The sequence below is a fragment of the Cebus imitator genome, unplaced genomic scaffold (assembly GCF_001604975.1).
Source record: "Cebus imitator isolate Cc_AM_T3 unplaced genomic scaffold, Cebus_imitator-1.0 Scaffold38, whole genome shotgun sequence".
Lineage (NCBI taxonomy): Eukaryota > Metazoa > Chordata > Mammalia > Primates > Cebidae > Cebus > Cebus imitator.
Window position 1 is genome coordinate 4,268,581 of NW_016107353.1, and position 27,797 is coordinate 4,296,377.

At 49.1% G+C, this 27,797-nt stretch overlaps 1 protein-coding gene across 2 annotated transcripts in view; it reads left to right on the forward strand.

Annotated features, from left to right (window-relative positions):
- RASSF5 (Ras association domain family member 5) overlaps positions 1–27,797 on the forward strand; it is a 78,666-nt gene that overhangs the window by 43,143 nt on the left and 7,726 nt on the right. Inside the window, exon 1 of one of the 2 annotated variants that reach the window (XM_017525257.2) lies at positions 5,573–6,110. The exons of the other annotated variant lie outside the window; for it this stretch is intronic. Within the exon in view, the coding sequence (XP_017380746.1) occupies positions 5,991–6,110 (120 nt within the window). The 5' untranslated portion in view covers positions 5,573–5,990. Of the gene's footprint in view, positions 1–5,572; positions 6,111–27,797 lie in introns of those variants that run through there. 2 annotated transcript variants of the gene reach the window in all.

Consider the following 27,797-nt stretch of genomic DNA (forward strand, 5'->3'; position numbering starts at 1 on the left):
CTATCTGACCAGCCCCAGGTGGGCCGGCCCATGCAAATGTATTTCTGATTAGGCAGAGTGGAAATGCTTCCCAAAAAGGAGGTACCTAAAGTCCTGGCCACAAGGAGGGGCGAGAGCTCTGGTGCATATTTCTCTAGAAATTCTTACGCCCTGCGACATTTCTCTGGGCTCCTCCAGCCTGAGATGACCCCTAGCTCGGCTAGGTCAGCTCTGAGGCGAGAGGCAGTCACACCCTCCTTGCTAAATGTAGCAGTGCAAGGGGTGTTCACATCTCACACTGGTGACCATGCTGCCCGGGATGTTGGAAGATTGGCCTTGCCCAGAGAGGGGCACATGAGGGAGACATCTGTTGATCAGAAACATCGTTTGTCACTCTCTAGTCTCGTCAGGGAGGAAAATTAGAAGACAGAACCCCTGGGCCTGACTCAGACCCTGACATGAGTTCTTGAGGGTGTGGACAACGCGGGCAACTCAGCTATCTTCAGTAGTTTCGGTGTCAAGGCCTATTGAAGCTGTCAGCCTGGCAGCCAATCAGATGTGTGGTGTGGGTTAGCACGGCTGAGAAAGTGACTCTCGGGTGAGCCTAACCTAAATGGCGTGCCGCCACTCCCCTTTTACAACAGGAAGTCATCCGGGGAGACACTCAGCTCTCTGCTGTACACAGCCGTTGAATGCTGAAAAATGCTACCCTAGGGATGACTGGCAGCATCTTAACCCAGATAGGACATCTGGTTAAGGATGCTTCTCAGGGTCACATGGAAGGTGTGGGAGGTATGGTTGTTATGGGGAATATGTGTCAGGAAGTGGGGAGGACAGAGGAGGAGGAAGATTTTGACGTCAGAGGAGGGAATAGCAAGAGCTAGGCCACAAGAGGGCAGGGTGGCTTCTGGCAATGTGAATCGAATTTTGTGCAGCTGTAATGAGGGTTGCTTGATTGCACCTGGAGATAGGTGTAAACCGTTGGCTGGGTGTGCACCGTGAAGGGTCTTGAAGGGCCTGCTCAAGAGTTTGGAATAGGCGCTGGGAGTCAATGGAGAAAGGACAACGATTGTAATGGAAAGTTATGGGGGCTCTGGATTTGAATCTGATTCTACCGTTTACTTGCTTGGGCAAGTTTACTCTGAATCTGTTTATTTGTATGCAAAATAACCTTCTTGCAGGGTTCTGAGGATTAAGTGAGATAATGAAGTGTGTAACTTGCATTCAGTTACTTTAGTAGACTGTCTTATTCAATGTTGTTCTCACTAGACTGTACATTATTAGAAGCCAGTGCCTTATTCATGCCCAAACTCAAATACTCAGACTAGTGCTTGCCTGAAGAAAGTACTCAGTAAATATTTGTTAAATGAAGGAATGAAAGAATAAGCAAGTAGAACTTGATACAGAGTAATTTTTCAATAATTTTTCATTTAAATCTGAATAGAAGTTGTTATGGTTCCACAATCAGATAGATCTTCATCTCAGAAGGGTAACACTGGCAACCAAGGAGGGGAGAGGTTTGGAGGAGGCAGAGATGGGAACAAGGGGAACTCTTGCAAGGCTTTGCACTAATCTTGGTTAATGACATTCATCAAGATAGGAAATACTAAAGGAGGAAGAGGAGGAGCAGGTAGAGGACAAGGCACGGAATAACAGACTCAATTTTGAGCCTTTTGAGAGTGAAACTTCAATAGGAAGGGCTGGGTACTCGGTGAGCTGTTACAGGTACCCACCTGGAGATACCGGGGAGAGAAAGAATTATAAGCCCTGAGTCTGTTAGGTGTGGTTGATACCATTGGCTTAGGTGAGACTTACCTCCCAGGGAGAGCAGGGGTACGCAGCAGGAGAAGAGAAACCCCGGGATGCTGAAAGGAAGATGGGGCATAGGTGGATGGAGAAAGTGGTTCCTAACTTGTTTGTAATGGACTATAATTTCAGACATATGCTTATAATGAGAGTAATCACAGAGGTAAACCATGAGGCCGCAGAGTATAGAGTTCAAGGACTTGGGTTCTGGGGTCAGACACTGCTGGATATTTGGCTCCATCATTAACTAACAGTGTGGATACGTGCAAATTACTTGCCTTAACCTCCCTTTTCTTTCTGTAAAATATAGATAATAACTGTAGCTTCCTCATATGTTTGTTGTAGGGCTTAAATTATGAACAAATGATTAGTGCCGTGCCTGCACATACTAGCTAACTGATTTCAAAATATGTCTCCGGGCTAGGTTGGCACCTACCCTGGTTTTCAACCTCTCTATATGCCAGTAAATCTGATCATAGGGCATAAGGCCCTAAATGTGATCTCCACCCCTGCTACCCTTCAATTGGACAGATGAGGAAACCTGATGTCCGAGGTTGCCTGACATATGTACATATCAAGCAGGAGCCAGAGCTGGGACTAGAATAGGGTAAGCTCCTGACTTCCAGGCCTGTATCACAGCTTTTCTGGTACATGCAGAACTACAGGGTGGATCTTACAAGAGGATCTGGCCACATGACAGGATTGTACTTGAGAAAGGAAAAGAGCTTAAAATGATGTCTTTCATCATCTGACGCTTTGACTTAGGAAAGTGGCCCATTCATCATTTCAATGGGGCTTTCTGACCCCAGCACGGTGCCGTGGATTTAGGGCTGTGGCTGCTACAGCTTTACATCCAGCCTCCCTTTCCTAAGTCCAGGGACAAGAACAGCCAGTTCCCTCCTTTGTGCGATAAAGCCTCTTGTTCAGACTCTTCCTGCCCCCCTCCCTCTTACCCTGGCCAAGCTATCACTGTTATTGATTATTCATAGGGAAGAGGTTCAGAGGTTCAGACAGGGCCATTAGATGCTGAAGGGAGTCCTGTCTTCCTTCCTTTGAGACCCTGGGGCTTCAGTCTGGATTTTTCCTCCTGGAGGCTGGCCAACTTTGGTATGTTATATATGATCTTTGTGTATTTTTTCTAGTCCTAAAGTCCCTGCCGGCACAGTCTCTGTTTTGCTGACTTCTTACACAAGAAGAAACCTTTCTTCCAAACGTAGATTCATTGACAACTGGGGTAGAGTAGGGGAAGAGACATTAACTAGAAATCAAGAGGCTTTTAAAGTAATGAGCTGTGATGAACAAGTTACTTCCCTCAGTTTCCTTATCTATAAAATGGGCGTAGTACCTGCTCTTAAGGTAAGAGTAGCCCAAGTGAAATAATGGACGTTAAAAGGGTTTGAAAAGCCCTATTCAGTTGTCAGATTTCCATAATGTTTGGAATGGCAGAGAGCAGCACCCTAAAAGAACACAGCGTCCCTGAGAACTTCCTAACCAGGTCTGGCATCTGGGGTGTTGCTTATAAGGAGAGATTCATGCTGACTCCCGGGGTACCTTGGCTTGGTGTTTGAATAGGTTATTAGCTGTATTTGAAGACTGCACATTTTCAATGCCGTTGCCGTTGCATTGCAGAGCTTCCCCATGTGACTCCAAGGACACGGTGCAGCCACAGAGAATCTGGGGCCTGTTTTTTTCCCTAAGTATTAGATTCCCACTGAGCATGGAGGCTCTTTTTATGAAGAAAAGCATGTTTCTGAGCTGGCTGGACAAAGCAGGTGGGCTGTTATTGATGGCCCATGGGTCACAGGAAACCACCTCTCTGGGGAAAACCCCCCAAAACAGCCTCTAAAATACCCATTTGAAAAAAAAGATTGCTCCAGATCCAGACAAAGCCAGAACCTACTTTCAACGCCATTAATGTGAGATCTTCCCCTGCAAACACCCGGTAGCTCACCCCAGCCCCTGGCGCCGGCCGTCTCCCTCCCCTTTTCTGCCTGCCAGATGAGACAGCTACTGGTATTGACAGTTCTCCTGCACCGAGGGCGGCCAGCCGGCTGGGGTGCTGACTCTCAGCTCTCTTGTGTTTGTGCCTGCCAGGCACTCTCAGGCTTCTGGGAAGCAGACTGTGTGGGAGGATGAAGCCAAATTGGGCTGCAGTTTGAAACCTTTCTGAGCACTGACGGATTTGGCTTAGGTAGGAGTGGGAGAAGGTTTCTTCTGAAGGTAGCCAGAGCTTAAGATGGAGTTGGCAGCTTGGCATCCGGGGGCTGAATCTAGTCCTCCACCAAGCTTATGCTTCCCCAGGACTGGATTGTTTCAGAACTGTAGGAAAAGCTACACAGACATGGAGAGAGTCCTCATAATCCCTCTCAGCCACTGTCCAGGGTGCTCTGGGGTCCATGGGGCATCAGACTCCATGAACATGGTAGCAAAGCCAGGCCCTGAAGCCTGTTTCCCCACTGGGACTCCAGCCACTGCTGTATTTAAAGATGGCAGCCGGGCACGGTGGCTCACACTTGTAATCCCAGCACTTTGGGAGGCTGAGGCAGGTAGATCACGAAGTCAGGAGATTGAGACCATCCTGGCCAACATGGTGAAATCCTGTCTCTACTAAAAATACAAAAATTAGCTGGGTGTAGTGGCATGCACCTGTAATCCCAGCTACTCACGAGGCTGAGGCAGGAGAATCACTTGAACCTGGGAGGCGGAGGCTGCAGTGAGCTGAGATCGCGCCACTGTACTCCAGCCTGGGCGACAGAGCGAGACTCTGTCTCAAAAAAAAAAAAAAAAAGATGGCAAAGTGCCCACCCAAATAGCCTCATTGCTGCTGAGGGTCTGTATATAATAGTGATTAGGAGTGCAGGAAGGCGTACACACCTGGGCTGAGTCCCAGCACACAAGTGCTGCCTGTGTGACTCCGAGCCTCAGTTTTCTCATCTGTACACAGTCTCTGTCTCAAGGCTATTGGAAAGAGTCAGTGATAGAGTGCATGTAAATCACCTGCACATAGAGTTGTTCACACAACCATAGCTATAACTACTATTGATCTATTGTGGGATTATTGTCTTAATTGCTTTGAAGGATTCAGCCCTAGGTGTTCCTTTGTCCAGTTAGATGGGGAAATATAATTGAGCCCTCCTCAGTGATAGAAGTGACAAGATCTGGCCAAGACCAGACTATCAGGAAGGTGCACAGATAACCTGGGCGATGTCTGCAGGCTCCTGTGTATCTTGAGGGCCAAGTTCTGTGGATGGGAAGGCAGCTTGCTCTCCAGGTTGCCATAACTCTGCATCTGATTTCCATGTGCTTGTGGTGACCCTGCAGTTTCTCCTGGAATTTCCAACTTAAAATATTGCTGTTTCTCCAGGCAGGGCAGATATTGATTTTCTTCTTCTCTAGCCACTCCGATTGACACTGCTCCCCAACCGAGCAAATGGGGGAGGCGGCGGGTGGGGATGAGGAAGCGGACTGGGGAGAAGGGAGGAGGGATGGGGGTGTTGCTCTTATAGCTAGCACCTTCTACAGGTTTCTACTCCGTGGAACCTGAGACACTGGAGCTGATGAGAATGGGCTCCTTCCAGAAGCAAGTACATGATGAAGAAGGAACAGAGGGAATGTCCGCCCTCGGGTCCATCCTGGTCCCTTCCTTCCCTGCATCCCTGATGGGACCTGCGGTTCCCTGAGTCCACTTGCCACCGGGGGTGGGTGGCACCCAGGCGGCGGGGCGGGGTGGGGGGCTCACAGAGACAGCCCAGCCGGCTTTGAGGAACCTTGCAGAGGAAGTGGCTTCAGAACTGCTGTGCGCGAGGGGCAGGAAAGGCGCGGGAGGCGGGGGAGGTGCGGAGATGGCGCTCAGCACGGCGGCGGAAGGAGGGCGCTGGCGCCGGGGACGCGAAACCGCAGAGCCCGGGCGAGTCAGGGAGTGAGGCACGAGCCAGGCGCCCGGGGCTCTGCAGGCGGCGCGGGGACAGGAGCAGGTTACCCGGCCGCTCGCCCGCACCGGGTGAAGGAAACGCAGGCGGCCCGCCGGCTCTGCCTGGCCAGGTACCCGATCAGCTCCTGGCTCGGGGCTCAGGGCTCGGAGCTCAGGGCTCGGGGCTCAGGACTTGGGGCAGAGCCCGGCGAGGGGCACCCACCTCCCTCCGCCGCATCCCGAGCCCGGGCCCCCTCTGATGCGCTGGCGGCCTCAGCCGGGAGCTCCGGGCTAGATGACCGTGGACAGCAGCATGAGCAGTGGGTACTGCAGCCTGGACGAGGAACTGGAAGACTGCTTCTTCACGGCTAAGACCACCTTTTTCAGAAATGCGCAGAGCAAACATCTTTCAAAGGTAAACATAATAATGGAATGCAGGAGCCTTTCGTGGGTGGGGAATAACCTCTGTGGTCTAGAAGGGAAACCTTGCTCCCAGCAAAGGGACAAAGCCACATGTCAGGAAAGTGGCCAGGCACTTTCCTGGAGCCTTCAGGGACCTGCACTGTTCAACTGGTCAGACCTCCTCGCGGCAGTTCCGTCCCTAGATCTCTTCAAAATGGCTCTCTAGAATGTGGGGACTGCGCCTGGCTGGTAGATTGGCTGCAGGTTCACCTGTGCCTGAGTGCGGGGCCTCACCCCGCAACCCCCTCCCCAAATCCTAGCTTAGAAGTTCCAGATGGAAACTGAATGAAACACAGTCTCTCAGCAGGCTAAACATTCATCGGTTGATAAACATTCGTAAACACACATTCATCAGTAGAGACTTCCGTATTTGAAGTGGCCAAAAACCACCTTAAGTTGTAATCCAGCAACTTTGCAGAAGTCCGGGGTGTTTATAGAAGCAAACTAAAACTTCTGGCCTAGGCTGCTGTCATGCTACCACTTTAACTTCCTCGGTCGGTTTGGGTAACCTAAAGGGGCTTGTGTGTGTTTCCTGATGGCATGAGGCCTTTATGTGTTTCATAAAGGTGTCCGCCTCTAGACACCCAGCAAGGCTGGGTACCCGGTCACTCTCCCAGTTGGCTGCAGGCCTCGTGCCTGTCAGTATCTTGGTGGGAGTGGAGGCAAAGCTGAGTTTGTTTGTTTTGCCACTTAAATGAGAGGGCTCCAAGCCAGGTCCTTAGAGAGGTTACCTAGAAGGGGCTGTTTATAGACAGAAGTGAGCTGTTACATTTCACAGGTGTGTGGCAGGCTCATCATTAATTCAACAGCGCTACACCAATTCAAATGAACCAAAAACTTCCCCAGGCCTGACTCTGGAGCCTCCGTTGTTAATAATTCATCTTACCTGTAGGCCCTTGCGTTTCCTGGGTTCTGAAGTCAGGCAAATGCACTGGACCTTCCAATTGTGAGAAGAGGCCCAAGAACCAAAGGAGAGGTTGTGATTTTACGTTTGAAGGAATCAACTAAAATAGGCCTCTGTAACTAGCCCCTGTTTTCTGGGGCACCACTCATGAGGCGGAGAGCAGGGGATGTTCTGGAGGGTAAGGGGCAAAGGGACAGGCGTCCTTTCCCTGGCTGTAGGGGGGGCTCATGCAGAACACCGTGGCTGCAGAAGGGAGGTGTCCCACTCTTCCGTAGTGTTCTTGCCACATGGTATAAGTCCCCTTGTTCCCCCAATACTCCGGCTAGCTAGGTATTTAGACCAGTGGTTCTCAACCTTAGCTACAACTGGACTCACAGGAAGCTTTAGAAAATACTGGTGATCCCTGGTTCCCATGCCCAGAGCATCTGATTTAATTGGTCTGGGGTGCAGCCTGGGCATCAGGATTTTGAAAAGCTCCCAGGTAATTCTGATAGACAGCTGAGGTTTTGAACTATGTCTCTAGAGTGTTTTGTTGCTGCCTGGGAAGGAAATGGTTCCTGTTTTTAAACCAAAGCTTAGCTGCTGTGTTTGCCGCTCACTGCCAGCTAGGCTGCAAGCCCTTGGTTTCAGAGGGTGAGATTTTTGCATAATTAGGTGAGGAAGGGGCACTGCAAAAATTGGGTTTCTTTGACTTGGCAGTGGAAAAGATAGCTGTTTCTGATATTTCTTGGAGAAATAGAAATATCCTACAAGTAAATACACTGGGATGGAGTTGGTGCCGGGGGTCGGCTTGCTCCGTGGCCTAAACAGCCATCTCTCTCCCTTCTTCCCCGCAATTCTCCTTCCTCGCCTGGCTCCAGAAAGCACACCTTTGGTTTGGTGCCCACAGAAACACTTCCTGTACTTCGTGTCTTGAATCCACCTCATATCTTGGGGCCTCTGTGTATGTTCCTGCCTCATCTTGCCAGAGTCTGTGAGTCCTCAGAAGATAGGAATCCCTTCTAAGAAACTCCTTTTACTGAACCCCAGACAGAGTGATAAGGGATAAATGCTTCAGGGTGGTGGGCATAGCCCCTCTTATCCTTACGGGAAGCATCTTGACTGGATATTCAGGACTGGGGTCGGGGACAGTGTTCCTCAGCACCAGGCTGGCCTTCAGCACAGATCTCTCCAGGGAGGAGTAGGGCTGGGTGAGCAAGTGCAGGGTGGACTGAAGCGGGCGAGGCTGACTGAGCTGGGGACGCATCCTCTAAAGGTTTCAGTCCTTCCTTCTTCTAGGTGTCTTTTTACCTTCAATAACACTTTCAACTCTCTCTTCTCCCTTGGATCACTCCTGGAAGGTATTTTAAAGAGCTCTGCCATATTCTGACCCCATTCTGACCTCTTACAGTGCTTTTTTTTTTCTTCCCCAAAGAGAGATCACGTCTGAGCTCCTCAAAGAATTTCTTTTTCCTGTCTCCAAGGAAAGGAGTGTATGTGTTTCCCGGTCGCTGAGAGACTGAGGCCCTCATTTGGGAAGGGCTGAGCTTGCTTCTATAAATAGCCTTGTCAGAACAACCTGTGTGGCTGCTCAGCCTGCGCCTGGCTGGAACGGAGCTTCAGGGAAGCCTCGCTGCTGTGCGATGCCACCGCATGGGAGCTGTCGCTAGTCAGTCCCAGGAGTGACGAGCCTCCTATCCATTGCCCTTTGGGGAGAGGTTGGAGGGGTGGGGAAGGTCTCTTCATTTCCTAGGAAGGAGGTGCCTCAAGGTCCGGAGACAGAAAGGTGATGGGGGCACCAGGCCGTGGGCCCTAGCTTGGTCTTTCCTTTAGGAAAATGGCAGTTTCCTGGGGCCATGTGCTTCCTTTGAAAGGGGCTGGGACTTGGTTTTGAGTCACATCACAGTTTTAGGAGGCTGAGGCGGTACTTTCCCACTTGGCCAGCACAATTAGATCGTGTTTCTCCGGGTCATGCATGTCACGAATGGGGCATGGGGGAGAGCCAGCCTGTGGGTTTGGGCAGTGCAGACGCAGAAGGTCTCAGTAAGCCTGGCATAGTTACCTCAATCTAAGGTGTTGGTAGATGGGTAGGGGACTTATCAGGTTATAGGACAAGGTTTTGATGGACCCAGGGTCAGAACTTACTGTCTTGCCTCCTAGCCCAGAGAATTTTCTTCTTGGTCCCATAAAAGATAGGGTTTGATGATTTGTAGGACAGAGGGCCAGGCCCTCTGTCCATCCCTGCCATTTCTTCATTTTTTTCCTGTCAGGGATCTAACCCTGGAAGTGGGACTAGCTTCCGTTCCCATCAATTTCCCAAATGCCTACAGGTGGTGGCCATTTAGGGTTTTGACATCTGAGCAGGGACATAGGCCCTCTGAGCTCTCTCTGCATGTTATTAAACAGGCTCTGGGACCCCAGGACTCTGGCACCGGCCCAGAGCGTTAGAGTGAGTGTTCTGAGGACACATATAGCCTGCTGCTTGCAGAATGTCAGAGCACCTCACTTTACGGAGCGATAAACTGAGGCCTAGAGAGGTGGAAGGACGTCACCACACCACTCATTTGTTTGGATAGAGCCAGGACTAACCCCTCCAGGACTCCTTGTCAAGTGCTCTTCTTCTTGGTTGTTTCCTACTCAGTAGGTGACCCAGGATAGGCCGTAGGCCTTGTCCTCTCAGTACCTTCTACAAAATGGAACACGCGAACAACTTCAGGCTGGGTCAGGTCTTGAAAGGTTCTTCCCATCCCTCCACTCCTTAAGGCACACTAGCTAAGTGGACATCGACCCTATACTTGACACTAGCAGGGGGCCCTGTAATCTTACAACTTTATGATTTAAAAGTTCTTCTTGGTGAATATCCTACAATTGAAATATGTTAATGGATAAACATCTATCTTCCCACTGGAGACTCCTCCTCATGTGTGTTTTTCTCTGTGGATATGAAGAACAAAAGGTTGACTATATTTATAGTTAAATATTTTTCTTTCTTTTTTTTTTTTTACTGAGACAGAGCCTTGCTCTTCTCGCCCAGGCTGGAGTACGATGGTGCAATCTTGGCTCACCGCAACCTCTGCCTCCTGGGTTCAAGCAGTTCTCTTGCCTCAGCCCCCTCCTGAGTAGCTGAGATTACAGGCACCCACCACCACACCCAGCTAATTTTTGTATTTTTTTAGTAGAGATGGGGTTTCACCATGTTAGCCAGGCTGTTCTCGAACTCCTGACCTCAGGTGATCCCCCTGCCTTGGCCTTCTAAAGTGCTGGGATTACAGGTGTAAGCCACTACGCCCGGCCTATAGTTAAATGTTATACTTAAGTGCATGGAGAACACACTCCCATGTCTCCATCCACCCACGCCTTCTCGGTTCTACAGTGACACCATTAAATTCTTTTTCTTCAAGGAAGATGCAAGAGGAAGAGGGTCCTAGAGGTCAGATCCTACTCTGCTCCCTGTTCCCTGCCTGTTCCCTTCTGTCTCCTGCCTGGCCAGTCAGCTCCTCCCCGGACAGGGTCCCTGTGGTACTCTAGGGACCCCAGCCAACCCCACAGCCCTGGGACAAGTTGGAGAGGTCCCCATCTCTCTGCTAGCAGCAGACACACCCAGGCCTCAGGCATGGCACCTGCCCCTCACCACCTCAGCATGAGAGAAAAGAAAAGAATACTAAAAATAAGTTAGCTCCAAATTTGAGCAATAAAAATAAAACAAGAATCTTTGGAGCCATTGGCCCATTTGACTGTTTGTTTTTTGTGTGGCATTTGAAAGGCTTACACAGCTCAAGACTAGTTCCAAAAGAGATTTCAGGCTGGCACAGCCTCTGCATAGCCTCATTTAGAGATACTGCCCGAACTCCACACCAGTGGGGTTCACTGCCCACTGCCTCCTCTGGCCCTTCCCAGTATCATCAGCCCTGTAAGATCAGAACTCGCATCTCCTTCAGGTCCAACACCAAGTACTTGGTTACAAAAGCTGGTACCGACTAAATGCTGCTTGGGTTGAACTGCTGAACTGCTGCATCTTCTCTCTTGCCTCCTGTACAGTCAGGATAGACTAACTTGAAACAAACAACCCCTGCTTTTCATTCATTGAATGTAATCAGAGGTTTATTTCCCCCTTCACTTAAAGGTAGACTGGCAGGTGGGGATCAGGATAACACATGGGAGGCTTGTGGGCCAGGCCCAGAAATGGTGCATGTTTCTTGCACCCACAGACCATTGGCTGGAACTCCGTCATGTGGCCACACCTAACCACAGGGGAGGTTGGGAAGTGAAGTACAGCTGTGAGCTCTGGCAGAAAAGGAAGCAGGTTGTGGTGAGCGTTTAGCTGTCTCTACCACGCATGCCTCCTGCCACCTTCTCTGCGCCAGGTACCTGGGAAGCTCTGCTCATCCCTGCTTGGGGAAGGACATGACCTCTGTTTCTTTGACCTTGTACCTCTCTCTCATCTGTCACTGAGGACATTCTGTTCTTGGGATTGGGTCCTGTCTCCCCACTCTAAACTGGAAACCCTTTCAGAACGGATGCTTTTCCTCACTTAGCACTTCTCTGGTTTCTCTGTAGCATCTGAAACCTTCAGTGTTGCATCAAGGTGGCCTCAGCCGCCTGCACCAGAATTACTCTTTGAGAATGGAGTTTCAGGAGCCCTACTCCAGAGCTACTGGCTCCTGAATCTTTGAAGATGGGACCCTGGAGTCTGCTTTTCTAATACCCTTCCCAGGTGATTCTCATATATACTGCAATCTAGGGACCACCTGTTTAGGAAATATTTGGTAATTGACTGCTTACCCCAATTGGAATGCAAGATGAGAATGTGTCACAGATTCCTGAGAGGTTCCTAGGCTGGAAACTGAAACCTAGAGAGGGAAGAGGTTTCATCCCCAGTCACACAGCTCAGGAGCGACAGATCCGAGGAGTCAGGCCCCCTGGGTCCTGCTTAGAGCTTTCTCTGCTAGTCTCATCACAACATGCTGAACTCTTATTTCAAGGCTGTTTGGGTGACAGGCCGTTGAGATCTTGATGGCATATGATGTAAGGGAAGACAGCACTAACTATAAACGAAGTTCTGCCTTCTCATCCAGCTCAAGCCACTAAGAGGCTGTGGCCAAGTCACTTCAACCATCACACTCAGGTACTTCATCCCGTCCTTCTCAGCAAGCACCCTTGTCGTGTGAGCCTGGCCTTATCTTCCCCCCTAACTGAGAGTCCCTTGCCTCTTTGCATGGGAACAGACCCTTTTTACTAGTTTCTCATGGACCTGATAGGGATTCTAGATATTGGCTCCCAAGTTCTCTAAACCGTAAGGACTTGAGGGGTCAGAAAGACGACTTCCTCCAGGAACACCAGGAACTCACCCAAGACATCCTTGATCACACGCCGCTTAGTTTTTCTCATTCAGTCAGTTTCCTGATGCTGAAATTCAGGCCATTTTTTCCTGTTCTAGTCTGGGGAAATCTGCGTTACTGTACTTGTTACCATAATCATCTCATCAGCATCCAATTCGCAAACCCCTCATTATCCTCCTCATCTCCAGGCTCTCCCCGACTTGCTGAGTGGTGGTCACTGTTCCCCCCGCTTTGCTGTGGATGACATGCAGGGCACTCTGCAGGGCACTTGCTTTGCAGTGGGGAGGATGAGGCAGGTCTTCTCGCCCCAGAACTGAAGCTCCACTGTCCCCTCTGTCAGTCAGAGCACAGTGAAGAAACACTTGGCACCTAGAATGCTGACACTGTCACTTGGCTGGGAAGGTGTGGGTTGAGGAAGAGAATGTGGAGCCGGGATGTTAGAGGCCTTTCCAGTTATAGCTTGGATGCCCCCTTCTCTCTGCTCCCCAAACACCTGGCCTCTCTTTCTCTCCTCCCTCCTTTCAATGGGCTGTAATTTTCTGTACCAGGGACCACAGCTGTTCATCACTGTGTCCCCTGGCACATGTTAGGTGCTTAGTGTGGGTTTGACAGAGGAGGAGTGGATTTGGAGCTTCTTTCCCAGGGGACATATGAGCAAGCACTTTAGGACAAGGCTTATGAAAGTTGATCTCAGGACTATTTTAAAGGGAAGCTTGCTAAGATTCTGGATGTGGAATAAATGGATTTTTCCACTTACCAAGAAATGAAAAATCCCTCTGAGTGAGCAGAAAATGCAAGGAGAACTTTTCAAACCTAGAACAGCCTCCTCCACCCCAGCTGTGATTGTTCAGCTGTTTGCCCTGGAGGATGGGGTTAGGCAGGGCTGGGTCACTAAGCAACCAAGCCCTGGCACCTGCTGGCAGGAGTCAGTCTGGGTGTTCCTCAAGTGGAGCCTCCGAGAGGGGTGGGCAGAGGGGGCCATGGGAGGAGGCGGAGGAGCCTGCTCTGACAAATTCCCTCTGTCTGCCTTTCAGCCTGGAGGAATGGCAGGTTGGGAAGGAAGAAACCAATAAATCTTTTGTTTATTTTACTCTCCCAACTTAATATTGAGTGGGCGAAAGGTCCTGGTTTGGCAGTGCCATTGGTCTGGGCACCCACAGTCAGTGGATGGAGCAGGCAGGGGCAGACTGTGCTGGAGCCCCGGGCCTCAAGGGAGCCTGTCCCTGGGCCTGGGAACCCATGCCCAGCCTTCGCTCTGTGTGACCTTAGGGAACCACCACTCTAGGCCTCACCCTTCACCTCCGTAAGACCGGAAGACCTGCCCTGCCAGTGGAGAGTAAGTGATAAACATCCAATTGTGAGAACCCATGTGAACTCTGGGGCTGGGGATAATAAAGGCCATTTTGAGAAACACAGGTGCTGGAGGTAGGGCTCATGACTGGGGTGCATGCAGGTATAAGGCTGTGTTCACAGACAAGGGCAGGCGCAGGGCCTGCTGGGAAGTGGCTGGAATGTGTGATAGTAATGGCCGGTGCTCGGGTCTTGATATGCGTCAGGTACTGTCCTAGGTGCTTGATGGGTAAACACTCAATTTAATCCTCACAACTACAATACGAGGTAGGTACATTATTGTTGCCACTTAAGAGGAAACTGAAGGGGTCAAATAATGTGCCCAGGGTCACATAGTAGGTCACATAGGAGTTGGACCCAAGTAGTCTAATGCCAGGGCTCCTAACCCCTAAGCTGTAGCTCTTTCCAGAATTCTCCAAGTAGCCGAAGCCCAGCAGTGGGGCCAAAAGATGCCCACAAATGCAGCCTCATGACAGCACTACCATCTTGGAGTCACTGAAGATATAGCACCCTTTGCCAGGCCGTTTAGGGGACAGAGGAGATCAAACGTCCCTGCCCCTGAGTCTTTATGGCACAGTGGGTGGATATACACGTTCAAAGACGCAGAGCTAATTAATAACTAAGTGGACACGTTTTAGTATCACTATTAATCCCTGAGCTCCTGGGTGCCAAGACTGCCAACGTGGGGTGGGGTTAACAGGGCAGGTAGCATGTGAGGAGAGGACTAATGTAGGCTGATGAAGAGGCACCCCAGCCCCCAAAGCAGCAGGTGGAGGAAAGCCAGGAAGGGCTGCACTTCTCCAGTGGGCAGCACAGGCTGGTGTCCGGGCTGCTGGTGCAAGTCTGAAGCTGCCCCTCCCCTCCTAGCAAGCATGGGCAGTGTGGGTGTGTGCAGTGCTGGGTACTGACTCACCTCCAGAGACCACTCGGCTCCCACACACCCCCTCTGAATGATCTAAATCATTTATGGGGCTGTATGCCCTCTCCTTCAGGGAGCTCCAGCTGGAGCTAGAGCCAGGACATGGGGGCGGAGAGAGCTCCTGCAGTCACCTGGAGCCCCGTGCAGCCTGCAGGCAGAACCTATGAGCTAGACTCCTAAAGCCACTCCTCTGGAGGCCTAGAGATTCTGCTGAGTTTCACTCTTTGGCTCTAAGAACATCTGGAACTCTATACAATGCTGAGGAACTCTCTTTTCAAAGCATTCCTGTGCAGGGAAGTCCACTATGTGAGGGCAAGGGTGTGATTTGGAGGCGGGGATGGACAGCTCCGGTGTTTAGCCAATACATGTCTCCTAGCTCTGGGGCACCAAGAGTGTGCCATGGCTCTATGAGTACATCCATCTCTCTAGATGCATGGGGCTGGAAAGCCAGATGTCAACCTGACCTGACCTTGCTGTGACAGGGTACTGTGGTGGGAGAACATCTGGAGAAGGCTGGGAAGTCCCCACTACCTCAATCTCCTGTAGGAGCCAAGACAGAGCTTCCCCTTGGCCCTCTGAAGGTTTGCTGCAAATCACTGGCATGAGGCAAATTGATGAGTGGGCAAAAAGGCACACAAATTTATTTAACATGTATTTGCGGGAATGAAGACCCAACCCCCATGGAGTACAGAAGCTCATACACATCCTGAGGTTACAGAAAGAATGTGGGCTGAGAGCACGGCCCCAAATAGGTTATGGTTGATAAATTAGGTTTTAGTGGCAACACAGGTTTTCGGAGGGGAAGAAGGAGAGGCTTGGTTAGCCAAGGTGGTCTTGTTACGTAGATGAAACTTCACAGGTAACAACCCTCTGAGAGACGACATAGTAAATGTTTCTTTCAGATCTTTAAAGATGTCAGACTCCATTAATCTCTCCTAGATCTGGACAAGGGAAGAAGGCCTGGCTGCATTAAAGGAGATTCTCAACAGATGCAAATTTCCCCCACAAAGGACAGCTTTGTAGGGCCACCTCAGTCTGCTGGCCCTGTGGCAGCCATCTCAAATTCTGTCAAAGTAATATATTTTGGGGTCACCTGTTTTTATTTCTTTCACTCCTCCTGACTCAATTTGCTCTAGAATCTGGGTAGGTGGACCAGTTCATCTTGAGGCCTCTTGCCGATCTCTGAGCACAGGCTTCTGTGCCCCTGACCTTTCTGGGCAGTCCCCTGGGAGGTTCTGAGCAGGCATGCCCGCTACGCCTGCAGCAGCTCCTCTGAGCTGGGCTGGGCTGTCCCGGTCATTTTTCATGTTCATTTTACACTCCAGGAGAGTGGCCTAGTCCTAGGAATAGAGCCTGGTTTTGGAGGGCTTGGGATGACAGAGGCCCATTCGCTTAGATGTGGGATTGACTCCTTGCTTGGAATATAGAGAGTAAGGGAAGCTCCCAACTTTATGGGAACCAGATAAAACCAGCCAGTGACATGGCCTCCAGGTTTCCTCTGCCCTTTTTATTTTTTATTGTGGTAAAACACACATAACATAAAATTTACCATTCTTATTTTTTTCCCCCAAGACAGAGTCTTACTCTGTCACCCGGGCTGGAGTGCTGTGGCGCGATCTTGGCTCACTGCAACCTCTGCGTCCTAGGTTCAAGCGATTCTCCTGCCTCAGCATCCCAAGTGGCAGGGAGGCAGGGACTACAGGCAAGAGCCAGCATGCCCAGCTAATTTTTTTTTTTTTTTTTTTTTTTTAGTAGAGACAGGGTTTCACCATGTTGGTCAGGCTGGTCTTGAACTCTGGGCCTCAAGAGACCCGCCTGCCTCAACTTCCCTAAGTTCAGGGATTACAAGCATGAGCCACTGCACCTAGCCAAAAGATCCCATTCTTAAGTGTATATAGTGCAGTGGCATTAAGTATCACTTCACAATGTTATGCAACCGTCAGCACCATCCATTTCCAGAACTTTCATTTTCCCCAGCTGAAACTCCTTACACATTAAACAGTAACTCCCGTTTTTCCCTACCCCACCCCTGGCAACCACCATTCTATTTTCTGTCTCTATTAATTTGACTGTTCTAGGAACCTCCTACTGTATGATTCATATATAGAATCATATAGTACGAATCCTTCTGTGACTGGCTTATTTCACTTAGCTGTTTTCAAGGTTCATCTATGTTATAGCATGGGTCAGAATTTCCTTCCTTTTTAAGGCTGAATGATATTCCATTTTATGGATAAAACACACTTTTTGTCTAGTCATCCATCAGTGAACATTTGGGTTGCTTCCACCTTTTTGGCTACTGAGAATCAAGCCGCTGTGAACCTGGTTGTTCAAATACTGGTTTTCTGACATTTGAGTCCTCGCTCTCACATCTTCTAGGTATAAGCCCAGAAATGTAATTGCTGGATCACATGATAATCCTGTTTAATTTTTGAGGATCACCATACCATTTTCCACAGTGACTGCAGTATTTTCCAGTCCCACCAGCAATGCACAGGGTGGCAGTTTCCCCATGTCCATGCCAATGCTTGTCATTTTGTTGTTTATTGTTTTTATTAATATGCATCCTGACATGAAATAGTATCTCATTGTGGTTTTGATTGGCATTTCCCTAATGATGAGTGATATGGAGCTTTTTTATGTACTTACAGATTATATATAGATCTTTGGAGAAATGTCTGTGCATGTCCATTGTCTCATTTTTTAATCAGGTTTTTTTTTGTTGTTGTATTGTAGTAGTTCTTTATATATTCTGTATATCAATCCCTTATGGTATATATCGTTTGCAAAGGAATACTCTCTAAATTGGCCTGAAAGAACTGAAAGAGCTTAAGAGAGAATTGGCCTGGGTTGGGGTATTGGGACCCACTCCCTCATCTACCCATCATCCATCCTTAATTCACTCCACAGTACTCTGGTTCAGGGTGCTTGGGGAATACAAAGATGGAAAAGGTACAGTCACTGACTTTGGTGTGCTCTTAGTCTAATGAGAGAGACAGGCTTGTACCACTAACACTAATGTACAGAGGGTCAAAGCAATGCTGGAATAAGTGAGCATATGCTGATGTTGTTAGAAAATCCACTAATTCTAGATAAAAGCGGGTATCCCAAAAGACACTGTCAGTTCCAGGGGCAGGAGGCCAATTCTGTCAGATGTAGAGAAGGACTTCTCAGGCCGGACGGTCAGATGCAGGGCTCAGGGAGACTGAAAGGAGGCTGACCTAGGTGAAGCTGGGCGAGGGGACAGGGACCTAGCCCAAAGTCCAAGGAGAAAAACACACCTGAAGAAAGACCTTCTAGAAACTCTTGAGGGCATAAGATGTCCCAAGAAAAAATTTCTGTGGCCATCTCAGAAGAATGAGTGTCATCGTATTCTGTCTGAATTCAAACTTTAGACCTCTGAGGTGAGAAGAAGGGCTTCCTGAAGACCCAGAGCAGGAGAGAACAGAAATGGAAAGGATTTGGGTCATCTATTCTCAGAAGCAGAGGGCAGAATTCTCGTCTGGTGTTCAGCAGTCTCAGAAGTAAATAGGTCCATGGACTAGCAACCGTGCAAGACCTTTATATAATTCTGGAACATTTTAATTCCCTTGCATTTATTTTGGGGTTTGGGGTGCGTGTGTGTTACTACTTCTTTGTGTTTTCTTCAATACATGAAGCAAATGTTTAATGAGCCCCTATTTTGTGCCTGACACTGTTCTGGGAACTGCCTCAGTGAACAAGCCAGAGGCCTGCCTTGAGGGAGCTTCTTCAGAAACAGCCAACACAGTTGCGTCCTAGGCCACAGTTGTGCCCTGGCCTTGGAGTGTCTGATGGGATGTCAGGAAAACCTCCAGAATCAAGTTCATGGGTGCAACTTTACAGAGGACAGAAGTGCACACAGTGCCCTGGGACAGCAGAGAGAAAAGTAGTCCAGAGTCTAGACCTGGGGCCAGGGTTGCCCAGGACTGTCCTGGTTTTAGCATTGAAAGCCCTGCATCCCGAGGAAACCCTCAGCCCCAGCGTACTGGGACAGTCAGTCATCCTACCTAGGACTGAACCGCTGGAAAGCATGGCCAACTTCTCCATGAGGCACAGCAGGCTTAGTGCCAGGGCCCCACAAGACTTTAGAGGCCCATAAAAATGTTTTAATTTCTTAAAATCAGGAGAACAAAATGAACATTTAGGCTGAAAAAAGTGTTTTAACATAGGATATTGATATATTTGTCTTTATATCACTGTAAGCATAGAATATAATTTTCAGTGGTTTTTTTTTTTTTCTTTTTTTTTAATGGAGGAAGGGGCCCTTGGCCCCAAAGTCAAAAGTGCTTAGGACCCAGGAAACTTATAATGTGGCCTTGGCTGAAGGGCCTATCGGGGTCAAGGTCCCATATTGGGCCCCCACTGGCCAAGCTTTGGTCAAATGACTACTAAGATGATGATGGTGATGATGGTGATGATGATCTGGATGAAGACCCACTAGCCAGCATTTATGGAGTGCTTACTGTGTACTTACATTGTGCTAAGCACTTTCAGGCATGAGATCTCATTTCATCTTCACCACAAATGTATAAACTGCATTTCACAAAGAAATCAGGCTCGGTGTGGTGGCTCATGCCTGTAATCCTTGCACTTGTGGAGGCCAAGGTGGGAGGACTGCTTGATTTTTACCTTCACATTAATCCTGAGGCAATAAAGGATTTTTCCCAAATTTGTAGACGAAGAAACTGAGGCTTAGAGATTATCTGACTTTCTCAACATCACATAGTTCGTATTGGGCGTCAGGAGCCAAACATACACTTGTGTTCATCCTGCAGGTATTTACTGAACCCCTACTATGTGTCAAGCTGGCACTGGGATCTGGGACACCATAGAGGGCACGACAGGCACGGGTGCTTCTCTCACAGAACTCAGTCTAAATGGAAATGCAAGGCTCACTGCACTGTAATTCCTGGGAGAAATTAAGACCTTTTTATCCACTATAGGCCACAGGGGACTAGTAAAGGTTCTTGAGCAAGTATTTCCTATTTGCCTCATGCTCAGAGCCATCAGGCATAGAGAAGAACTGGAAGTGGATGTAAGTCATTAAAGAGCTTCAGTCTAGTTGGGAAGACCTGAGATGGATGGTCTACTGGAGGTTAATATCAGTAGCCAGGTGTGGTAGCTCATGCCTGTAATCCCAGCACTTTGGGAGGCTGAAGAGGGAGGATCACTGAGGCCAGGTGTTTGAGACACTGGGCAATATAATGAGAGCCCCATCTCTTAACAACACAAAATAGAAATCTGAGTCTTAGTGAGGTGGACTTGCTCGAGTTCACAGAAGACCAAGGGCATGGCCAACACAGGCCACCTGTGGCCCAGCATGTAAGTCAGTGCAGTCTAATGGTGAAAAGTAACATCATCTTCCCTGTTGAGTTATTTAGGGGATTAAATGAGATCAGGACCTTGAAGCCTTTAGGGCAGTGCTTGGCTGTCGGTGATTTTTAATATTATAATGAGGCCCTGCAGGGCTTGAACCTAGGTCCCTATAAGGGAGCTCCTGTTCCCTAGTATGACCCACTCTAGCTGAGCTGCTCCTGTGCAGAGACTGAGATGGTCACCTCAAAGGGCAGGGGAGCCTGTGTCCAGGCTCTGGGGCATGCTGGCAACCCGGGGAGTCTGCTGGAGTGGCCTGATCTGGGTGACTTTTTGTCCCAGATTGCACAGCGCTTGCTCTGGTGTGCCACAGTGCGTGCATCTCTGTCTTCCCTTCTCAGGTCACCTGCAGACTCCCAAGGACAGGGTCACACCCCATCTGCCTCATCTCCCAAGGTGCCTTTCACAATCCTCACCCATAGGCAATTCATTCAGTTACTATTAACCGACTGTCGACGTTGACCATCTGCTCTGTTTTTGTCTTTGGGGACCTGAGTCTCTTTCCATTCTCAACCTCCACCCATCACCTCTTTATTCCCTCTGCTCTATTAATACACCCTACCAGAGCTGCTCAAATTCCACATGGAGCAGAAGCTCCATGCTAAAGCCCCCTCCTTGCTCTGCTGCAAATAACCTCTGAGAGAACACAGTTAAGGAGCTCCCAACCCTTTTTTTGGGGGGGGGACAATGGACAGTGCCATAGAGGGACCTGTGGAAATCAACCCCTTCACTGATGTGGGTGGGACTGTGGAGTCCATTTCAGAACACAGGCCCTTGAAGACCTGAGAGGGGACCCTGCAGTGAGGCCCCATAGGGCTTCCTCTTTCTCATGTGGTTAAGACCATCACAAAGGGACCAATGATTTTTTTTTTTTTTTTTTTTTTTGAGGTGGAGTCTCACTCTGTCGCCCAGGCTGGAGTGCAGTGGCATGATCTTGGCTCACTACAACCTCTGCCTCCTGGGTTCAAGTGATTCTCCTGCCTTAGCCTCCTGAGTAGCTGGGACTATAGGCACATGCCACCATGCCCGACTATTTTTTTTTTTTTAAGTAGAGATGGGGTTTCACTATGTTGCCCAGGCTGGTCTTGAACTCCTGACCTCACATTTTGAATGTGGTTTGGACATTGAGCAGGGTATTTCAAATCCAGCCCAGATAGATGGGTGTCTGCCCCTTGCCTGCAGAGGTGCCCATTTAGGGCAGGCTTAGCAGAGGCAGGGGTGTTTAGGGTCTGGAAGGCAGCTGCAGATGGACAGTCTCCTGTGGGAGGGGCCTGAAGCTTTCCTCCTGACTTAAGCCTGCAGATGGCTTCCATCCAAGGGGAGAAAGAATTGCTGCTGACAGATTTGCTAAGAGCTGAGAAAGAGGAAATGTGGCAAAGGCGAATGGTGAATGGCTTCCGGGATATTTTTTGTTTTGTTTTCTTGCGTCGTGTGCATTAAGAACGCATGGACTGGCTTGGGCTTGGCTAAGGTAGAGTTTTGCTGACAATGAAAAAGTAAGTCAGTGAAAAAGTAAAGTTGTGGCCGTCAGAAATGTTCTTCGTGCTCCTTTAGACTGATTATTCCTGCTGCCATTCAGCCATGCTAGCTAGCCTCCAAGAGGCCCCCGTCTCCACACTCAGTTCTCTGAAATAGAAGAGGAAGCAATGATGAAAAAAAAAAACCAGCCTATCTTATGTGTAAAACCTTAGTCCTGAGAAGGGGGCCTTAGAGCTTCTCTAGTATCACTTCGTGATTTCACAGATAAGGAAACTGAGGCTCTGAGAGGGGAAGTAACTCCCCAGAGGTCACAAGTCATTTGATGGTCTTGCATTTGTTCTCATCAGCCAGCTGCCGAGAGCTGAGCCATAGGGCTCAAGACAAAGCCCCACGCCCCATGTGTGTTCTTGGCATCAGACCCTCAGGGTGCAGCTAAGTGTGACCTAGGGGTCTGGGGTGGGCTCTGGCCTGAGACTCCCCAGGCTGCCTTGCCCTCCCTGGCCTCCCAGTCAACAGGTATTTATCGGACACCTCCTTGAAGGCTGGCCCAGGTTTCAGCCATGCCCCACAGGGGTGCCAAAAGGCTTAGGCACCAGACTAATGTCTGTCTCCCTCCAGAGAGCATCTCACCAGGAGATGGGATTAACATGTGAAATAATCATTAAACAAAGGCAGCATATAATTAAATGCCAACTGTAGCCATACAGGCACTGAAATCCCTCGATGGGCTCCTGCAATATGGATTTAACACTAGCCAGCAGCTGCAGAGATCTGTGATGATGGTAACTGGTACGTTTGCTGCAATAGGAATCTGAGGCTTTGAGGCCATGGGGCTGTGTTTGGGAGCGAGTCGTTGAGCAAGGGAGTGAGCCTAGCCGTCTATCTGCATCCCCACTCCAGCCAGCTTTGGTGCCTCCTCATCGCAGAATGGAGGAAAGTAAGCAACATCCAGGGAAGTGCCCAAGCCTTTGTCTACTCGTGAAGAGTGTCCATGAAATGAGAGTGAAGTTACAAAGGCCCATTAACTGGTGGTGTGAGGAAACGCACAGGAAACATAGGAAGTATGATTCAGGAGCAAGAAGGAGACCAGGACAAAACTGTGCATACCTTTCTCCATGAGGGAATCAAAATGCCAGGGATCTGAGATATTAAGAGAGCAGAGAGTGGAGAGATGGCTACAGACTGGAGAAATTTCACTGGGAAATGACATAGAAAAGATGGAACTAGGGCTAATAATATTCTCATCAGGAGACTCTGCACAAACTACAGTGTAGAGCAAACTACTGCCTGTGGCCAGGTTCCATAAATAAAGTTTGTTTTGCTTTTGAGACAGGGTCTTGCTTTGTCACCCAGGCTGGAGTACAGTGGCACAATCATGGCTCACTGCAGCCTTGGGCTCCTGGGCTCAAGCCATCCTCCCACCTCAGCCTCCTGAGTAGCTGGGACTACAGGTTTACCACACCCAGCTAGTTTTTGTATTTTTTGTAGAGACAGGGTCTCACTATGTTGCCCAGTTTGGTCTCGAACTCCTGGGCTCAAGTGATCTTCCTGCCTCGGCCTCTCAAAGTGCTAGGATTATAGGTGGGAGCCACCACGTCAGGCCCATAAATAAAGTTTTACTGTAACCCAGTCACACTCATCCAGTGGTTGCTTTTGTGCTGCAATAGTACAGTTGAATAGTGGCAACAGACTGCATGGCCTGCAAAGCCTACTGTATTTACTGTCTGGCCCTTTATAGAAAACGTCTGCCAACGACTGGTGCAGAGAAAGGAATGAACTCTATGGGCACATGGCCAATCAGAAGCAGTACTCAAGAAAAATGCAAACTGAGATGGCCTAGAGGGACAGGGCTTTGTTTTCCTGGGATGATAGTCACAATGCATGCTTCTGGATGGGTTTGGTGATTTTTCAAAACTCTTTTGTGCCCATTATCTCATTTGATTTTCACCTTCACATCAATCCTGTGAGGCAATAAAGGATTTTTATCCCAAATTTATAGATGAAGAAACTGAGGCTTAGAGATTATCTGACTTTCTCAATATCACGTAGTGTGTATTGGGCGTCAGGAGCCAAACACACACTTGTGTTCATCCTGCAGGTATTTACTGAACCCCTACTATGTGTCAAGCTGGCACTGGGATCTGGGGTGCCAGAGAGGGCACGATAGGCACGGGTGCTTCTCTCACAGAACTCAGTCTAAATGGAAATGCAAGGCTCACTGCACGGTAATTCCTAGGAAAAATTAAGACCTTTTTATCCACTGTAGGCCACAGGGGACCGCGAAACATTCTTGAGCAAGTGTTTCCTATTTGCCTCATGTTCAGAGCCAGCAGGCACAGAGCACAAACTGAAGTATGATGTAAGTCATTAAAGAGCTTCAGTCTAGTTGGAAAGAAGGCCTGAGACTGATGGTCTACTTACGTGGAGGTAATGTAAGTAGCCAGGTGAAGTGCCTCACGCCTGTAATCCCAGCACTTTGTGAGGCTGAAGTGAGAGTATTGCTTGAGACCAGAGTTTGAGAACAGCCCAGGCAATATAGCAAGACACCTCATTTCTACAAAAAATAAAAAATAAAAAAACTGGCCAGGAGTGTGGTGCACGCTTGTAGTCCCAGCTACATGGGAGACTGAGGCAGGAGGATCGCTTGAGCCTAGGAGGTCGAGGCTGCAGTGAGCTCTGATTGCACCACTGCACTCTCCCCTGGGTGACAGAGACTTAAGTGCCAGATAGTATAGTGTTGGCTTTAGATGTGGGTTGGCTTTAACCTTACCGTGGCTCACTTTCCTTGACTGTAAAATGAACATCATCATAGTGTTTTTTGTGATACGTTTGCTGTGATGATGAAATGAGCTAATGCATGCTAAGTGAGTAGAATAGTGCGCGTCACATATTAGCTACAGGGAATCAACGTCACCATTCAGGACTGGAGTGGACAGGAAGGGCTTGACAAATGAAGGGACTTCTGATGGGCAGACAGGCGTGAGATGATTCACATCACGGGCTGAAAAGACTGACACATTCAAAAAGAGGGAGAGTGAAATTTTTAGCAAAAATGAGGTTTCTGATTTTGGTCAAGATAAAGTAAGCACAAATGTATATGATGGCTGAGGCCCAGCGGGTGGGACACACATCCTCCTCAGTCCGCCCTCATCCTGGGGACCCCCTCTCATTGCCACAGCATTCCTGGGGGCCCTGTCCCTACCTGGGAATACCAGAAGCCATGTGACTCACTCAGAGCCCCTCCTCAGGGCACTGGGTCATTCCCCAGTCACCAAAATTAAGACTACATATGTCATTGATTACAATGCAGTAGTCAGGGTTTTGTTGTTGTTGCTTTAATGATAAAGAAAAACAACTTAGGGCAAATCTGCTCTGAGTTAGGCCCCAAATGACAGGGGTATGGTCCTCCTTACTTTGTTAGGAATATTTAAATGGAAGCATTAGAGAATCACTCAGGGTGGGGGTGTTGCTCTGAACCTCTAACACCCAGCCTCTTTAGTTGGCTGTTCCCCAGTCACCTCCAGAGCTGAAAGAGGACATGTCCTTTTCTACCGCGTAGGACATGTGAGCACAAACCTATTTTTCACCCGTGCCCTGGACATGCCTGGTGCATTGGGAACGGCTCAGCCATCTGCCACCAATACCAGGGGCTTAATCGGAGCAGATGAATTCCACACCAGATGCACTGAGATGTGTGAGCCCCCCAGGAGAGACACCTCACAAACCTGTCTATAATGGTTAAATCATAACAGAGTTCCCCATTCTGTCTCTATCTTGGGCCACCCCAAGAGGCAAAACTGTCTGCTTGGTTTCTCGCTTTGTACCCGTGGACAGATCCTTCACTTGGAAGACTTAAGAATCTGGCAGGTGAATAGAAATCAGAGTCTTTGTCTCATCCTCTGAAGATGACTATAGTATCGATCTTGCTCACATGGCAGATACCGCCTGTCAGGTAAACCTTTGGGGTGTTTGTGTGTTTCTTGGCACCAAGCGTTAGTTCTGCAGCTGGATGAAGACCCTTGAGGTCTGGAATTGTTGTGAGGCGTCTGTCTATTTCAGTTCTTTTCAAATGTTGCTGTGCATTAGAATCAACTGGGAGACTTTTAAAATTCCGACGCCCGGACTGTACCCCAGACCAATTAAATCAGAATCTCCAGAGATAAAGCTCAAGCAGCTAAGTTTCTAAAGATCCCCCAGATGACTGCACTGTGCTGACAAATTTAAGAACCACCGGTCTAGGTCCTGTACCAGCTCTTGGGTGGAAAAAGATCAGTGAGCCATCGTGGCTGTGGCTGGCTGGCCTATTTTGGGAGGTGATTCACTCAGCCCATGGGTCACATCTTGTCTGCCAGATTTTTTTTTGTGGGCAGCAGCCATCCCAGACCCGGCTGCTGACATTCCATGGCTGTGACATTCGTGGTGTTGGCTACACACGGGGCTTCTGGCACTCTCAGACAGGGCTCCCCATCACCAGCCAGAGGGCCAGGCCTCAGAATGGTGAGGTCAGGGCTGCTGTCTTGCGTCAGCCCTGGAAGGCGGAGGTGCCTGTGGCCACTTTCGTCACTTCCCCGGGTTTGTGGTGGGAAAGGGAGAGTTAGATGAGTCTATCTGCTGAAGAAAAGGGGAACAGGAAGAAGAAACCCTAGGCTAAGGCAGCTTTGCTTCTCACTGTATTCAAAACCAAGCCTTTGAAAGCCATTGCACAGCTGCCTTTTCTTACGGGGAAATGGCTCCAGCTTGGTTGGAAACTGTGAAAGGAGATCTTTCAGGAGCTTCTAGATTTATTATTATTATTATTTTTTGAGACAAAGTTTTCTCTCTTGTTGCCCAGGCTGGAGTGCAATGGTGCAATCTCCGCTCACTGCAATCTCTGCTTCCCAGGTTCTAGCAATTCTCCTGCCTCAGCCTCCTGAGTAGCTAGGATTACAGGCGCGAGCCACCACACCCAGCTAATTTTATATTTTTAGTAGAGATGGGGTTTCTCCATGTTGGTCAGGCTAGTCTCAACCTCCTAAGCTCAGGTGATCTGCCTGCCTTGGCCTCCCAAAGTGCTGGAATTACATGCGTGAGCTACTGCGCCCAGCCACTTCTAGAATTTTCTTTCCATCTCTTCTTTTTTATAGACAAGTATGAGAAAGCTATTACCTCCTGAGGAGCAACAGCCTATGTGCTTCAGAGACAGAGTGGAGTGTATAATAGTAATCAGACAACGGTGTCTTTCCAACTGGAAGTTTTCCAGAGGGAAGGCGGGATGGGGGTAAGGCCAGGGTCAGGCACACCTGGTGCCAAAGACACATGCTCAGCTGGCGAGGACTGAGGGTGGGAAGCTTTGGGAGCTACCCAAGGGAAAGGATGAGGAATGAGAGGCTTCATTGTGAGAATCCCTGGGTTAACAGGCTGACAGTAAATGAAGAGAGTCTGTGAGGCTCACGCTACTTGCTATTCACCTCCAGCAAGTGAGAGATGGCCAGGGCTGCTTGCCCTTGGGTGGTCTGCAACAGAATCAAGGTTCAGTTCCAGAGACCTGGGAAGGCACACAGGAGAAGGCTGGGCCCTGCTTCTTGGTGGCTGTATCTCACTTGAGTTAGGAAGTCCTTCCTTCCCACCATCACGGGTGACATAGTGCCTCTGGGGCCTGACCCATGGCTTAGACATATCTTAGATGAGCATTTCACAGATCAGGTAACTTACAGGCCTTGGTTTAATAGCTGCTCATCCCAGCCCTGCAGCATGGAGTTTTCAATGATCACTATGGGTGTGGCAGGCCGGCCTCTTCAGCAAAAGATGCTGTCCCATGGTGGCTACATGGTGAATTGAGAACGTGGGCCTTAGACTTGATTCCAGTTCCTACTTAGCCACTTACTAGCAGGAGACCACAGGCATGTTTCTTAACCTCTCTGAGCCTCAGTTTTGTAATCTGTAAAGAATGACATACATAGTATGTAAGATAATGTATGTGAAAGTACCCAGCACAGGCTGTTATTAATAGATTAGGAGCCTGGGGAAGAGTACAGAGGAGCAGACAGGCCAGGGAATGATGCCATGATGGAAAGAGGACATCAGAAGCTGGCACGGTGGCTCACACTTATAATCCCAGCACTTTGGGAGGCAGAGGCGGCTGGATCACTTGAGGTTAGGAGTTTGAGGCCACCCAGCCTGGCCAATATAGTGAAACCCCATCTCTGCTAGAAATATAAAAATTAGCTGGGTGTGATGGTGCACACCTGTAATACCAGCAACTTGGGAAGCTGAGGCAGGAGAATCACTTGAACCCGG